The sequence below is a fragment of the Echinops telfairi genome, unplaced genomic scaffold, assembly GCF_000313985.2.
Source record: "Echinops telfairi isolate 266 unplaced genomic scaffold, ASM31398v2 ScPeMD7_9;HRSCAF=40, whole genome shotgun sequence".
Lineage (NCBI taxonomy): Eukaryota > Metazoa > Chordata > Mammalia > Afrosoricida > Tenrecidae > Echinops > Echinops telfairi.
Genome location: NW_022103906.1, coordinates 15,648,534 through 15,666,292, shown reverse-complemented (window position 1 = coordinate 15,666,292; position 17,759 = coordinate 15,648,534). Strand labels below are relative to the sequence as shown.

The 17,759-nt window shown below is 42.2% G+C and overlaps 1 protein-coding gene across 3 annotated transcripts in view; it reads right to left on the bottom strand.

Annotated features, from left to right (window-relative positions):
* Nucleotides 1-17,759, bottom strand: part of INTS9 (integrator complex subunit 9) — a 106,108-nt gene that overhangs the window by 43,071 nt on the left and 45,278 nt on the right. For all 3 annotated transcript variants that reach the window (XM_045286564.1, XM_004707628.2, XM_045286565.1), the window contains exons 5-6: nucleotides 13,649-13,788; nucleotides 11,231-11,317 (exon numbers count right to left, since the gene is read on the bottom strand). In XM_045286564.1, the coding sequence (XP_045142499.1) occupies nucleotides 11,231-11,317; nucleotides 13,649-13,788 (227 nt within the window). The remainder of the gene's footprint in view (nucleotides 1-11,230; nucleotides 11,318-13,648; nucleotides 13,789-17,759) is intronic.

The window sequence follows — 17,759 nt, the reverse complement described above, 5'->3', positions numbered from 1 at the left end:
TTATACACACATATGTACATGCCTGTATTTAGACCTCTATAAGTGTCCTTTGCCTCCTGGTTCTTTCCTCTTATTTCCTTTTGTCCCATCATCAAGTTAGGCCTTCATTGGAGTTTATTAATTCCTCACTGTTAAACATTGTCCTTGATTAAGCCTCACTAGGCACCCTACGACCTTCCTTCTATTGATTTTAGTTCACTTGTTGTTCCTTTGTCTTTGGGTTGGTCCCCCACCCCTTCCTTTCTCCCACATCCCCTTCTCCCGTATCCCCCCAGAACCACTGGTCCCATTCTTTTCACCTCAGGGTAAAAGATATTTATCACGCCTATCTTATCTAGATAGACACGCAGATACATTAATAAGTGCAAAAACCAGGCAAAGACAAATAAAACAACAAAGGAAGTCAAAACCAACAAAACAATAACAAAAAACAAAATAACAATAAAGCCAATGACAAAAATGGAAAAGCCTAGAAATAGTTCAAAGTCTGTTTGTTGGTCTTTACGAATGTTTTCCAGGGAATCTGATTTGGTATTCGCCGGGGATTTCATCACTTTGCTCCCCCTGCTGCTCTGCTGCATGCCCTCAGTACCTTGCCCCACCTTGATGGGGCCAGACTGTGCACTATTCCTGCACTGTGTCTCTAGTGCTGTCCCCCGCAGTGCCATGGTTCATTGAGGGGCTCCGTGTCCCATGGTGGGGCCAGCCCTACGGTCCTCCCCGCCTAGCTGTATTTTTATGTGGGTCTTCCCACATCTTACTCCTCAGTATAAAATGGCATCTCACTGCCAAAACCCCACTGCCATCGCAATAATTCTGACTCACAGCAACCCCGCAGGACAGGGTAAAAGTGCCCCTGTGGGTTTCCAAGAGTGTAACTGCTTAGAGGCGTAAAGAGCCTCATCTTTCTCCTGTGTAGGGTCTGGTGGTTTTGAACTATCAACTTTATGGTTGGCAGCACATGTAATCACCACACCATTAGAGCACCCTACAAATGGTAGAAAAATAAAAGATTTGTTTATACAGAAACATTCACTATGGGTTATTTTTTGATAATCAGTTCAGAAGGGCAATGTTGCACAGCATGAAGGCTTACCTGTGCATTCCTTTTCCTCCTCTCCAGTGTGCACGGGGCTGCTGTTAGCCACACCCGTGACTTCCCACTCAAACCATGCTGCCAGGTTTCTGCTCGTGACTGCTACCTTGCGCAAATTCCTCATGCAAATTCTACTTAATCTGTAAAGCTCAACATATGTCTGGACACTTGGTATGTAATCTTTGCTCCAGAACTTCTATCTGACAATGTTTTCGCCCCCCCACCCCATAAACTTACCATGGTGCTGCGCACTTGGTAGTAACTCAACATACATACTTGCAGTCCTTTGACTTCTGTATTTATCCACGCAAAATCCTTCTGTTAATATCCTGTTTGTCACTTTCTAAATATTTAGCCACTTTGCCATTACTTCCTTTTATCTCTTATGATCTTGTTCTAACCCAGCTTTCCCTGAAACTCTGCTTATGCTTACTGAAAACAGAATTACACAGAGCATTTATAGAGTCATTCAAAGTCATTAGGGTTATGGACTGATTAAGGATAAGTCAGATAAGGAAACCCAGTGGGAACTAGTTTGCTTTTTCTGGCTTTCTAATTTATCAACATTCAGAGTATAAATGGTCCCTAAGTACTTTCTGAAAGATTTCATTGTTTTGTTTTGGCCTTATCACACTGGAGTCCTAATAAACCGAGTTATCATGGTTGTAAATTTTTACAGGTTCAGAAAGTCTCAGTTTTCTTCGTTGGTGTGGCTGACAGGTTCAAACTGCTGACCTTGCAGTTAGCAACACAACACATAACCCAGTATGCTACCAGGGCTCCTTTTAAGTTGATAGGGACCCCTTAAAGGTTGAGATATAGACCACAGATTGTGTTTTCAGTTAAGTGTTTGTGGAATAGATGAACAAAGGAATAAAACAGGAAGACGAATATAGGAGGAAAATACAACTAATATTAGAAGCAGAAAAGTTCTTTTCCCCCCTTCCATTCCAGCAAAGTGAGTGTATCATACAAAGACAGGGGAAGGGAAAGGAAAGGTGGGTAGTGTTAGTGGAGTGATGATCTACAATGAATTTACCAAAAGCGTGCCTCATAATCAAGCATTTATCAGTATTAACTCAAAATGAGATTATACTCCGTTTTTTATTTAGATGAATTTTATGATGAAATTAATCCTAGAGTAGACAAAGTAATGATTTGACTACAATGCATCCCACAAACAACTCTAAATAACTTTGATTCGATTCTCACTAGAAAACAAGTCTTATCTACAATAGGGTCTCTTAAGTGGACTTGCCCAGAAGACAGCAAGCGCCCTAGAAAGATGAGCCATTTCAATTCTGAGGCCAGGTGGATGCTGCACTATACTAGGCTATATAAAAAGTACTGATACTAGGGCTTCGGTTTGTATTAATGCAAGTAAAAAATGTATTGCCACAACCCAGTTCGCAGAAGGTTATGGATGACAGTGAAAGCCCAAAATCCATTTGCAGGGTCCCCATGTGGACTCTGTGAATCCCCTGCCGATAGAGCAGCGATGTGAATGGCCTTGCTATCAGTCAGGGAGAAGAAGCAAGTGGACTAATGCAGATGCAGTCAGTTTAGAATTTAGCACCTTTTCATTTGTTCTTCCGACCTGTTCTAAATCCGTTGCAGATTTTAGCTGTTTCTGTTTTCTTTTTGGCAGTGTTTTGCTCTGTTGCGCACAGAGTGGCTATGAGCAGGAACCACCTTTACGGCACCTGACAATAACAGAAACAATCCTTCGGAAGTTGACGGTCTATGTCTTCTTCGTAGTCTGTTCCTAGTCAGGAAGCTCTGCTGACACTTGTTCCCTTTGAAGGGAGACCCTGCTGGTAATTTGAAGTATCAGTGACACGGCTCTCAGCATCACAGCAACACACAAGCCACTACTGTATGACAAATTGACAGGTAAGTGGTGAATGTTCTGATTGGACCATGGTTTTTAAAAACCCTAATAAGAGCCCTGCTGGCAGTGGTTACCCATTGGGAAACTAGCAGCAGGGTCAGCAGTTCGAGACCACCAGCCGCTCTGTGGGTGAAAGACAAGGCTTTTGTAGGTCTGGTAAAGATTTATAGCGTTGGGAACCCACAGGGGGCAGTTCTACTCTGTCCTATAGAGTTGCTATGAGTTAGAATCAATTTGATGACAGTGGATTTGGCTTCTGGTAAAGACCTTTAGACGTGTATTTCTGAGAAAGCTTTTCTTCAACCATCCACTGATCACAGAGGGATATTTTAACATTTTGTTTGGAATAGGCCCAGGCATTTAGTAAAACACACACACACACACACACACACACACACACACACACACACACACACACGTGTCCAGTTCCTATATGCTAGTAGCATCATACTTTGACAATTTTGTTTAATAAAGTTATCTATGGTTTAGTAGTGATACTTTCGGACTCATCCTCATAGTACTTAGTTAATCCCCATACTATTGGTTATAAGAATCTGACAAATTCCCCTAAATCATCTGAAGTCAGTTTGAATGAATTAACAGTACTTCTATATAGTAATTGAGAAAGTTGAGACTAGCTAATTTGCCACAGCTAAGAAACAGATATGAAAATGAAAAGTCAACTTATTTGACCCCAAGCCCAAAGTGATTCATTTTCTTCCTAATATAAAGCTGACAAATATCTCTACAAATACTCAAGGAGTGTCAGGGCGGAGGGATTTAAACTATAATACACTGGTTTTTGTGTGTGTCTTCTGAATGCACGCACAAGTTCCCTCATTTGAAGCCAGGTGCCAACAACTGCCACAGCAACTCACCCAACCATAGATACATCTTGATCCCTTAAGGCTCATGAGTTAGGAAAAGATGATCATATCTCCTATAACAATTTATGTTTAATTAGAACTGCTAACTGTCTAATCTTATGCCAAAAAACAGAAAAAGAAAAAAGCCTGCCTTACAAAACACAGTAATGGCTGAGTTAGTCTCTTAAATGCAGTAATTTGCTTTCCAATTCCTACAAAAACCTAAACTGTGAAGTAAGTGTGGGAAAGGCAGAGACTTGAACATTCTATTACAAGGGATTCTCCTTTTCCTACCTTTCAAAGGCCACCTTTTTAAAAAAAAAAATCATTTTATTAGGGGCTCATACAACTCTTATCACAATCCATACATACATCAATTGTGTAAAGCGCATTTGTACATTCACTGCCCTCATCATTCTCAAAACATTTCCTCTCCACTTAAGCCCCCGGCATCAGGTCCTCTTTTTCCCCTCCCTCCCCGCTCCCCCCTCCCTCATGAGCCCTTGATAATTTATAAATTGTTATTTTGTCATATCTTGCCCTGTCCGACGTCTCCCTTCACCCACTTTTCTGTTGTCTGTCCCCCAAGGAGGAGGTCACATATAGTTCCTTGTAATCAGTTGTCTCTTTCCTACCCACTCTCCCTCTACCCTCTCAGTATCGCCACTCAGGCCACCTTTTTTTAGAGTAAACTGCAATGTCAAAATTAGGAAGGATAGCCACATAAATCTCAAGGAGGAGTGTCAACCGAGGCAGGATGTCATACAGCTGACAAAAAACCCAGAGTAATTGCTTTTTTGGGGGTGGGTAGGGGGGTGGTTTATATGTGCTAACACTAAATCAAATGAGAATTCAAACTAACTCTACATGATTTAGTGGGATTTGCCATATTCTTATGACCAACATGTTTGAAAGATTTTAATTTATTGTATTCTGTAGTTCAGGGTCTGATTAGTAACTGAAGCTAATCAGATTCTTTAATTCTAGGCATTTATCCAAGAGCTACTTTGAGGATGCCTATGGAATAGCTAAGTACAAGTCCCAAACAGGACTCAAGGCCCAGGTTCAGCCCACATAGGTGTTTTGCTTGGACCGTGCATGATCTGTTATTGTTTTTTGAGAGCCTACACATACTCCTGACATGTCAAACATCTATCAGGATTCTTTTGAGCTTCTCTTTGGAAAAAAAATAAAAGGAAAACTTGCCAACAATGGGCTCAGGTTCCCTGGTATGCCTGCTGCTCCTGTAGAGGGGCATGGGCTCACTAGCCCTCAGTTCCCCCCAGCCTACTTCACTCCTTATCTCTTATTTTTACAAAAGCTTTTTTATCATGAATGGGGTGATTTACAAGCAAATCAATTTTCCATTCAACAATCCATACAACATTCTGTGTCGTGTCATTGATTGTAATCCCCAGAGTGCAACACCACTTACTCTACTTCCTCCTTGTTTCCATCTTTTCTAATCTGTCTGAACTTTGTTCTTGGGCAAATGATGCCCTTTTGGCCTCAAAGGGTTCATCATTCTTAGGAGTTTCTCACTGTTAGCCGTATAGACCTGTCCACAGACCACTAGTCTCATTGTTAGCCATACAGACCTGTGCACTGTTGGCTGAAAACTGAACCACCGGTGTAGTTCGGTTCCAAGTCTGAAGAATGACTGTGGGCCATAGACTCAGGAGATCCATCAGTTTCTATCCAACTAGTAGGTTCGGTCTTTTTTATGATTGCGAATTTTGTTGTATATTTTTTCTTCTACTCCATCCATGATCTTTTAATGTGACTGTTAAGAGTAGTTGGTACTGGTAGCCAGCATTATATAGTTGGTCTGGACTCCAGGTCATGGCAGCTGAGTCTCATGTGGTCCATTAGCCCACTGCAGAAACGTGCCACGCATCTCAGATGGTCTTCATTCTTTAGTCCAGACAGGGAGAGACCAACAGTTCCACCTCAGATGCTACTCACATGCTTCTAAGACTTTAGTTGCTGATACTAAATGGGATGTAGAACACTGTTTGTGAATGACGTTAAACCAATTGACTTTGGTTGCCCTGAGACTATGGTCTTGAGCCCCCGTGCCCAGTGACTCATTCTTCCAGGTGCTTGGTTACACCCAAGATGTTTTCATAATTTTGCTCCCTGTATGCTCTACGGGATTCAAGAGTATATTTGCAGTATATATAAATACATATGAAGAAATATTCATGGGTACAGTCCCATTCTCCTTCCCGCATGTATATCTATCCATACACCCACTTATAGATTATTAATATTGTAGCATTGTGTATACACCATATATATCACCATTTTCCTGTTTCGTCTCTAACCCTTTGACTCCTCCCATGGCCTTATTTTGCCTTCATAATTTTTTGTTGCCCTTCCTTTTATTACATATCAACCTCACCTTTACCCATCTTAATGTGTCCACTTGCTACGTGTACTTCACTCTGTTATATTATCTGCCCCATCCCTAGAGATATCTGTGTTTATGAACCCCTACTTTTGAGGAAATGGAAAAGAAAAATGCAAGAATCAGGAAAAAAATATCCAAAAAACCAAACCCACTGCCATTGAGTTGCTTCCAACTCATAAGCAACCCTACAGGGCAGAACAGAACTGCTCATTCGGGTTTTTAAGACTATAAATATTTATGAGATCAGACAGCCTCACCTTTCTCCTAAGGAGCACCTGGTGGGTTAGAACTGCCAACCTTGAAGTTAGGAGTCCAATGCTTTATCCAACAGTTCCACCAGGCCTTATCCCACTTTTTAAAAAATGCTGACAAACCAGATGGCAAAGATCAGTGCAGTGTGCCAAGGTAGTTTGGGATACGGATAGCAAGTGGCTTTAATAAAGAAGTATTAAAGTTATTCAAATCTTTAGCATAGTCATTGTTCAATTAAGCATTAAGTATTTCACTACAAGTCGAAATTCTTGGTGACTATTTAGAAAGAACCCTTTCATCTGATGTCAATTATAAATCTCTCTTCAAATTCTTCTACCTTGTCTAATGTTTATGCCAAGTTTATCCAGGAGACAAAAAGAGGACACACCTTTCTTGGTTGGTCCCGCTAACCTTCAGCATGTCTTTTTAAATAGTCAGACCCTTCCTTGTTTCTGTCTAGAACTATGGCTCAGCTCATGCCATGATACTCGACTAGAGTCTGACCAAAATTTGGTCTACCACTCTTCAATGTATTATCCTCCATCCTTTACCAAGCAAGCTGGCTTTTAACAGTTTCTGATTTTTTGTCCACCAGGTGGCGACATAGCAGGCTATATTTTAACTAGCCTTAACAAAAATTAAAAAAAAAAATTTTTCCCCCCTAATAAAACGATTTAAAAAAAAAAAGGAAAATTTTAAAACACAGTGGGAAATATCTCTTGGACACCTCCCTCGCCTTTTCCTTCATCAAATTTATTCAACCTTTTCCCTAATACATGGTGACATTTATTTTTTTGATCTAATTACAGTGTAGTGTTTGCTAGGAATGGGACGCAAAGGAAGACTGCCAAGGACTTTACCCAAGGTCACAGAGGACAAGGCACATTAAGAACTTGGGACTTCCTGTGCCTTGGTCCAGGGAAGTCAGGAAATACTGATTTTTGAACACCATTTCTGACGTGCCAAAATTATTTGTGGCAGAATATTAAACAGGCTATAAATTTAAAAGGAGGCAGCCAAGGCATATGTGGTCCACAGGGAAAGAAAACAATGTCCTAAGTTTACTAGGGAAAGAGATACACAGTGCGGTGTGGAGGGTGGGGCAGGGACACGGGAGAAAGAAGGCAAAGGGAGGAGACGGCATACCAATGGGTAAGAGAGAAGGAGCAGAGACTGAGAACACACAACCAGGAGAGGAGGGGACCGAGCACTACAGCTGATAGACCAGGGAGATCATGGACACCGCTCATATACATACAGCAGATTCAGACAGGTGCACTCCAGAAAATGTTTCTTAATGTGAAGTTATTCAGACACCATATACCCAAAAGAGAAAACAGAAATATAAGAACACTGGAGAAAATGTGCATAGATAATGACACTCCTCCCCTCACATGCAAGGAGGCCACATACATACTGGAGGGACACGGGTGGGGCCCAATACAAATTAGCCAAGTTGTTCGAGTCTGAATGCAGATCCTGCCATGTACTGAGTGCGTAACCTCATTACTTGTTTGCTCTTTTGTAAAATGGGAGCATTAAAAGATTGCTAACAGATTAAAAACCCATCATTGCCACTGAGTTGATTCTGACTCACAGTTACTCGCCAGGATAAAGTAGAACTGCTCCTTAGGGTTTCTGAGATTTAAAATCAGTACAGGAGTCACACACAGCTGGTGAGTTTGAACAGACATTAAACAAAATCAATGACATGCTTGCAAAGGAGTGCACAGCAGAGACCCACATGCTCACCTCACAACTCTGAAACACCGATTTTTCTATCTACAAACACATCTTCAAGTAGAATGATGATGCATGTAACCTGAGAGTCTAAAATTGAGAAAAGGGGGAGAACTGGAAGAACTTGGACGTAGGTCCAGGTGTATGGACCACATACTGCTCTTCAAGTCAACAAGGATGTTTTTCATCCATATTCTCATGCTAAAGCTTAGAGACTGGGACTACTGTGGTGCTGGGAGGTGAAGGAAGCAGTTGGCAGGGTTATAGAGACCCCAGTAGATTAAGTACGAAGTTAAATAAGAAAACGCATTTACTTCACTTTTATAAACTGGTTTCCGATTGTACCACTGAACCTAATCTTTCTGAGATCGCTAATGATTTCGTAATTCCATAGCCATGGAGAGTATTTCTATCTTACCTGATATTTCCACAGCATCTGATGCCACTGACTTCCTTGAATTCCCTTGGCTACGAAGCACCCACACTCAGCTCTCTTTCTCATCTTTCTAATCACTTCTTTTCGGGCCTCATTTTATAATTCTTACCAACTCTTTTGAATCCTTTCTCAGAAGTTTCTTTTAAACTAGACCTCTCCTCTTCATGCTCCCTGCTACTGCCTTAGCTCAGGCCTTTGTGAGCTCCCTTGGCTTCTGATAGGCCTGCTGCCCTCCTGCCCCATTCCACCCCCATGATGCTCCCAGTTACCTTTCCCCAAACATGTATGATCCTGTCCTTTTCCTCCCAATACGCCTCCCCTGAAGGACTCCCCGCTCTCTAGAATATATAACTCAAACCTCACACATCAGAATCATTATCTCACTTCAACTTCCTCTTTAGTTTCATCTTTTCCTTCTCTGTCCACCCTAATCCTAATCCAAATGAACTTCTCAATGCCCCTGAGCTCACTATGTCCAATGGGGTTGTGCCTGGCCCGTTTGTGCTCATCGTTTCATTAGTCTGGAAAAGTCCGCTTCTTCCTTTAAGAGCTATTGTCATCATTTCCTAAAGCACGTCTTCGTCAGTAGCTGTCTTCCCTTCAGCAGATGAGAAACACACTTTTCCTGAATGCCTGCAGTACTGTCAGACAGCTATTAAAATACATGCCAGGGGGCTGTAATCTGCCCATTTATCTGATTTTTCCATTAAATTTCAAAGATAAAGCACCATTTTACCCATTTCTGAGTACTTCTGCACTTCCCCCCAAATTCGAGTTGAATCAAATATAACCCTTCCATAGCATAGGACAAAGAAAACCTTTAGTTCAACAGTATATAACTCTATTGACATAAATAAGCCATTTGATGTTTCTCAGCTAGATGGTCACCTGTTTATCTTCAAGCCTTTAAGACCCCAGATGCTATATTTTTTGATAGCCGGGCACCATCAACTTTCTTCACCACATTTGCTTATGCAGCCGCTTTGTCTTCAGCGATTGTGTCAGGACAGGCTGGTGTACTTCTTCCATGGGGATTTTGTTGTTTTTCAGCTAGATGACTGATTGTTTATCTTCAGGCCTTTAAGACCCCAGATGCTATATCTTTTGGTAGCTGGGCACCATCAGCTTTCTTCACCACATTTGCTTGTGCACTCGTTTTCTTCAGTGATTGTGCCAGGAAGGGAGCATCTCAGACTGCCAAATTGTTAGAAAAAAAAGTGTTCTTGTGTTGAGGGAGTACTTGAGTAGGGGTCCACTGTCTGTCTGTTTCTTTAATACTAAACCTATAAATATATGTACATAGATCTATTTCCCCCTCATTTGTATATAAATATATTTATATCTGTATATGCCTGTATTTAGATCTCTATAAATGCCCTTTGCCTTCTAGTTCTTTCCTCTATTTCTTTGTACTTTCCTCTTGTCCCACTATCATGTTCAGCCTTCATTTGGGTTTCAAGAATTCTTCTCAGTTACACTGTCCTTGATCCATCCCTGCCAGGCCTCCTACTTCCTCCTTGCCACTGATTTTGGATCATTGTTGTTCCCTTGGAAGAAGCACACCAGCCTATCCCGACATGATGGGTGAAGACCAAGTGGGTGCATAAGCAAATGTGGTGAAGAAAGCTGATGGTGCCCGGCTATCAAGATACAGAGTCTGGGGTGCTATAGGCTTGAGGATAAACAAGTGGCCATCTAACTGAGAAACAACAAAGCCCACATGGACGAAGCACACTAGCCTGTGAGATCATGAGGTGTCGAAGGGATCAGGTATCAGGCACCAAAGAACAAAAAAAGAAAAATCATAGCATTGTGAATGAGGGCGAATGCGGAGTGGCGACCCAGGGCCCATCTATGGGCAATTGGACATCCCCTTGCAGAAGGGCTGTGGGGATGAGATGAACCAGTCAGGGTATGGTGTAGCAATGATGAAACATACAATTTTCTATAGTTCTTGAATGCTTCCTCCCCCCGACTATCATGATCCCAATTCTACCTTACAAATCTGGCTGGACTGGAAGACGTATACTGGTACAGGTGGGAACTGGAAACACAGGGAATTCAGGACAGATGAACCCCTCAGGACCAGTGGTAAGAGTGGTGATACTGGGAGGGTGGAGGGAAGGTGGAGAAAGAAGGTACAGATTACAAGGATCTACATATAACCTCCTCCCTGGGGGACGGATGACAGAAAAGTGGGTGAAGGGAGACATCGGAAAGTGTAAGATATGACAAAATAATAATAATTTATGAATTATCAAGGATTCATGAGGGAGAGGGGAGCAGGGAGGGAGGGGAAAAATGAGGAGCTGATACCAAGGCTCAAGTAGAAAGCAAATTATTTTGAGAATGATGAGGGAAACAAATGTACAAAAGTGCTTGACACAATGGATGGATGTGTGGATCGTGATAAGAGTTGTACAAGCCCCCGATATAATGATTTAATTATTAAAATAAAATAAAATAAACAATTTGAGACTATTTGGGAAAGCACAAAGCTCTATGATCAACAGGATGAGAGAGGAACATTCCTCACCGTTGTATATCCTTATTCTTCCACAAGGAGGCAGACTGAGCCTTTGGCACACGTTCAATAAAATTCACCAGTTCTTCCATGAGGAGCCTGCGTATAAACAGAAAGTGATAAACCATCTTTGACAAAAAAAAGACAAATGCACCAACACTGCAGGCAGGAAAATTGGACTTCCCATCCTCATCCTCATTGTCCTCTGTTAACATAGACATGTGGTCACTATATTAAATAAAGTTAAACAAAAGCCTGGCCTTCCCATCGAATTCCCATGTTCCAAATTCTAAATTTAATGATTTAAATTCCCCCTTTAAAACCAGCTTTGTGTATTTCTTGGCTACAAACAATGACATACACAGGCCTAAGGTTTAACACATCTTTGTTACTAAAAATACAAATGGAGCAAAAGTTAAATGATGGAAATACCTGATTTGGGTGGCAGCAGGGGTAGCGGCTTTTTAGTTTTTTAATGACAGTGTTTAATGGATATTTAAAAATATTTTTGAAGTTCTTGACTTGCTTTTGAAATTAGCAAACATCTATGTGGAATTGTGACTCTATGACTAATCCTGAAAATTAATGAAATCGTGTGCGATGGACTCTGAAGGCTTGTCTTACAGCAGCAGCCATCAAAGTGCAGCATCAGCCACGACCACATGGAAGATGCCCACCAGCCTAGAGAGACAGCACCTGGATCAGTAGTTCCAAGGGGACAAGGCAGGGCAGGTGGTGGGCAAAAAAGAGTTGGCAATAAGATGGACAAGGAAGGAGAAATGTCCTGGTGGTCAGGTGGTCAGGGTTGCACAACTCTTACGAATGTGCTTAAATGGCTGAAATGTATGCTATCCAAACTGTAGATCAGTGAAACTTAAAAATAAGCTAATTAAACAAAAAACAAAAAAGATGGGCTCTGAAAATCACGACATGAATTCACCGGGAATTACAGTGAAGAAATGCTAAGAAATGCCTCACTCTAGTGCAGCAGTTGGTTCTCAACCTGTGGGTCGCAACCCCTTTGGGGGTAGAACGACCCTTTCACAGGGGTCGCTCAATTCATAACAGTAGCAAAATTACAGCTATGAAGTAGCAACGAGAATAATTTTAAGGCTGGGGGTCACCACAACATGAGGAACTGTATTGAAGGGTCACGGCATTAGGAAGGTTGAGAACCACTGCTCTAGTGGATCAATGGGACACATGATGTGGGGTATATATGGGGCAGAGAACAGTTATAAAAGTCTGGATGGCCAGAGGGAGGATGGCAAAATCCAACATACTGAATTCCCTTTCATAATCGAATACAAAGACTCACTATGGATTTGAATTCTTTCAGAGCCAACATACATATAGGATCTACCATCTATTTCTTATCATTTGAATACTAAACAACTTCATTTCCCCCTCATCTGTTTATTTAGTCCTTAATACTACCTCTTCCTTCAAGCTCATTATCATTCTGACTGAGGCTTTCACGAGAAGGTCCATCCTACTTCATGCTTTCAAGTTTTCAGACTACAGTCTAATGTTTTTAGCTTATACTCTCATCGAAACGGATCAATTATCTTGAGTGTTTTACTTTGCTAAAATGGTCCATCCTCAGATCCCTGGGTGTTCTCAACACACTGCAGGTGATGAAAATGGTTTGACACACAACCAAATAAATACTCTGTTTTATTTCTAGTAATTCTATCTTGTTAGATATCTAGCATCCATAGCACCTGTTAGACCCTAGCACCCAAACTCTATGTGAATTGCTAAATCCCGTATTTTGGATCCTGGCAGTTTCAATTTATACAATGCTTGTCAATTTCTTTCAAAGCAATTCTTTTTCCTGGGACAATTCTCTTCCATTATCTCCCCCACGCCCCACCCTTACTAAATGATGCTCTTTGCAGCAACCGGCTACAAGAAGAAGACATGCAGAGACGTGACTGCAATAACAAAGGCATGGTTGAGGAAGTGATGGCATGTGCCTCACATTCAAAGGAAGACTGCAACTCTAGCTTACAGTCTGAGTTTCACTCCATCAATGATACCCATCTCACTGCTTAGCCCTTGCTTTTTACAAGCTGTCTAAGCCACAGAAGGGAAGACATTTGTAAACAAAGCTATGCAATTTCTTTTCCTTTTCTTAAATCTGCTAAATTCCCTTTCCCTGAAGCTCCTGGCTGGGGCCTTCCCTAATTGGGATTAGCTGCCCAAGAAAGCTCTCTCTGGAGACATCGCCAGTTGATGTCAATAAATAAGACTAGGGAATCCCACTAGCTTTTCTGAATCTAGAAAGGTGCCTACACATACCAATGCTTTGGGTCAGCTGCTTCGAAGTAACAACTGACCCTGGCATAACCTCTTATTAAACAGTCTCTCCCAAAGGAAGGGAGCTTTCTAGCCATGTCCTAATGGGCTGAGAAAAAGGATTCTCACCTGCCGATCTGTACAGTGGGCTCGGTGGCATACACGGTGCCGCTGAAGCCAGTGTGCTCAGTGATGTAGGGCAGTGCCATCATGCAATGATAGTTAGAGATGAGGATCACATCGACCGTAGACAGATCTATTAACTCGGTCTGAAAGAAAGGGGAGGGAATGATACATATCTGCTCAGGGCACATTGATCAACATGATGTGACTGAAAAATGATGTTGTCACCTGCAGAGAAGTTGTTTCGTACTGCAGAAAAATCATGCCTTTCCTGCAACACTTCTAGCCTCTCGTCTTAAGGATGTTTCCTAACACTGACAGATCAGGGAGGAGGGCAGGGCTGCAAGCGATGAGAATGCAGCCAGGCCGCCAGCGGCACTCTGGTTTTACTTAGGCACAGTTCAAAAGTTAAGACACATGAGGATGAATGGTGACAGGAGGCCTCAGCACCTGGTGCCTGGCAAGAGAAACCAGGTAACTGGAAACAGAGAACAAGAAAACCCATCCAGATATACTTGGCTGGAATGTACCACTGTTGCAGGTTAGTGAGAAACAAAAAAAGCTGCCCCAGGAAACCGGCTCCCAACATGGATGTGGGTGGCAACTTTTGACTGGTGTTAGATAGTGGGGGCAGTGCCAGAAAGGAAATCAGACTCAACTATTCCAGCCTAATCTTAACTCAAGTCCACCCTTTGACTCCATTTGACAGGTTAACAGTTGAGAGGGACAATGCCACCAGTATTTGGTAAATTGAATGGAAACTTTTATTGGTGAGTCATCAGAATGGAATATTTTCTCATATATTTCCCATTTTTTTTGGACCTTCCAGTCCTTTAAGGCTCAATTCAATTGTCACTTTTCCCACGAAGTCTCTCTGATTTGTACAGAGAAAGACAAGCACTTCTTCCTCAGAATTCGCAAGTGACGTTGTGCATTCTTGTCTTTCGGGGGTGTTCCAGCTGCACACGGCACCTCAGGGCATTATCCTGTCTCTCAGTAATTGAATTTCCCCGAGGTCAGGAATCCTCTCTGCCACCTCCTACTCCTTAGCAGGCCTCGGTGTCCTTTTGCAAAAGGAATGCATCTTTAAAAGCAGCGGCCTCTGTGGGCAAAGGTGAGAGAAGATGGTTCCGTACTATGCCCATCACCAAGGTCCCCTTCATGGAACAGTTAACCTTAGAAAACGACATAGTTCACCAAGGGAAAGTGTGTGGTTAGGAGAAAAGCTAGTCAAGCTATTGTCACTCCGCAGAGCGGCTGCAGCAGCGCTCCCCAGTGACATAAGCAGATGAGAAGCCGCAATGCACCGCGTTGGCTCTCGGTATTTTCTAGTTGAATGACTTTACCTATACAGTAAGTTAGTGTAATAGGCTGTCAAGCCATTCTGGGCTTCTGAGGACAGCCTGTAGGTTGGAGGCCACAAGCTACTCACTGCTAGGGCAATGACACTCTATGTGAATGAATGTTTAACGACAACAAGAGACAATCTATACCACCCTTAACTCCACGCCGAGCACAGCCCTGCCAAGGCAATAGCCTTACTAACCATTATGTGAAGGATCCTGCAGCACTGCACTGCTCCCATGATTTACGAACACTCGAAAACCAGTTCTAAACGTAGAAAGAAATTCAGACAGAGTAGCAGAGTGATGGAGCCAGAAGAAAAACACAGCGGTGACAGTCTAATCAGAAGCGTCACCACCTTTCCTCACACACGCAGACAGTGGGTGAGACGAGTTCTCTAATTGACAAGAACCATCCCATAGCGTCTAGATTGACGAGAAATTTAGTGAGGACAGATGAAAGCATAGTACAAGTATACTTAAAGAGGAAATTGCTCGAATGCAAGGCGATACTGTGCATCTGGAAATCAGGAAAGGTGTGCATCCTTTCACCATACCTACTCAGTCTATATACTGAGCACATAAGAGAAGCTAGCCTACCTGAAGAAGAATGTAGCACCAGGATTAGAAGAAAACTCAGTAACCACCTCTGTTACTTTGCTTGCTAGAAATGCTTGAGGCACTTAATGAGGCTTAGATTTATAGCCCTCAATGTGGATTACCTCTCAACAAAAGGAAAACAAAAATCCCCACAACTGATCAATCAGCCACATCATGGTGAATGCATGCAGAAAGGATCGAAGTTGCCAAAGGTTTCACTTTACTTGGATACACAATGAACATCAATGGAAGCAACAGTCAAGAAAGGAAACCACGAATTGCATTAGACAAACCCAGCAAAGACCTTGAAGTAGTTATAGAATTGTCAGTTTGAGAAGATTATGAGTGAAGGGGTGGAGTCTAGTCTGTCAATCAGATCATAGCCAATGAGGCTTCTGTGTGGGCATGGCCTTCTCCTGAGAATTCTGGGAAATCTTCCAAGGTATTTCCTCCTTGGAGGTGGGAGACTCTCTGCTCACACCCGGGAGACATAGCAGCTGACAGGACACATGGACCCACCCTGATGCAGAGACCCCTGCCAGCGCTGAGGTGTTTCTAATGACACTGGATCCAAAGCCTTTCTACCCACTGGCCTGTGATCTTATACATTTGGTGTCACTGCATGTGTTTTGTGAGTCTGAAGAGGACTTTATAGATTGCTATCGGGCATATGGGCTAATAGCAGACTTATGGACTTGGATGTTTTCTCAGTGTTCAATTGCTCTTGTATATAAATCTCTTTCTTATACACATATGTGTGTCTGTGGATTTGTTTCTCTAGTCTACCGAGACGAACACAGACCTCATCTTTAAAGTGTTGCAAACAAAGGTGTCACCAGGAGGCCTAGGGGGCACCTGGCTCAGGATTTTCAAATACCCGCTGTGTGTGCCAGCAGCACCACAAAGAAGGACGAACAAAGAGGACTGCCGCCTGTGCATCAAGGTGGGAGTGAGAGTACTGAATGCCCGCGGGCAGCCCGCATCAACCAATCTGACGTGAAAGAAGTACAGCCAGAGTGCTCTTTAGAAGCAAGGATGGCACAATTTCATCTCACATCTTTTGGACATGTTATCCGGAAGGGCCAATTCCTAGAGAAAGACATCATGCCTCATATAAAGTAGAGGGTCAGCAAAAATCAAGGAACCGTGAACAAAGTGGCTGCAACGATAGGCTTTCAGACAGCAATAGTTGTAAGGGTGCTGTAGGACTGGATAGTGTTTCATTCTGTTATATCAGATCACTAGGAGTTAGAACAGACCCGATAGTACCTAACATATAAATCATATTGAATTACACAGAGCAACAGTATATACAATTTCATTTTCTATAGCCATTAAGAGTGCTCACATAACCATTTTTCATTTTTACCTGAGAAACATATTTCATATCCACACATATTTGTAGACTCAATCTTATGTAATTACATATACATTTTCATTCAATGGAATCCAATAAATAGCATTTTAACTTAAAAAAAATCAAATACATCAAACACTTAAATCCTATAGACCTTAAGTTGGGTCAAAACAACTATAGCTTATTGGCTGGATGCCATACGGTGCTAGATCTGTGAGGGATGCAGAAGTATTTAAGGGAATTACACTAGATTATAAATTCCAAGAGGACAAGGTCTGGGTCTGGTTGGTTCACCCATAAGTCAGCCAAATAACTAGATTGTTCACAACAAAGCAATTAGATTCTCTTGCTTTTCCTCCCCATCTATTGTCTCCTGATCATATAATGCCCAGCTCAACTTTAAAACAGTGACACTTACTACCTTGCAGGAAAAAATCTTACTATCTTGTTTGAAAAATCTTGCATTCATAGAACTCTACATATACTGACAAACCTTTAGATCTCAGCAAAATGGTTGCTGTCTAGTTTAAAAGCTTAGAATCCTGTGGCAAGTCAGAAAGTCTTTAGAATACCAATTCATAAATTCTACACTGCTGCCCATAAATGGAAGGCTGTAGGATGTCAGCACCATATTTGGCGAAGAGAAAGTAAGCGTAGTACAGGGATTAGGTATCTTTGAGCAGATGGGGAACTGCCCCACTGATTCCGAAATGACAGGTGAGTCTGACAACTGAAGCTCCACAGCACCGAGGGGGAGGGCAGGATTCTTGGTAACTCTCCACCTTCACTCTTCTTAGTCCTGTTCTCAAACTGCTAC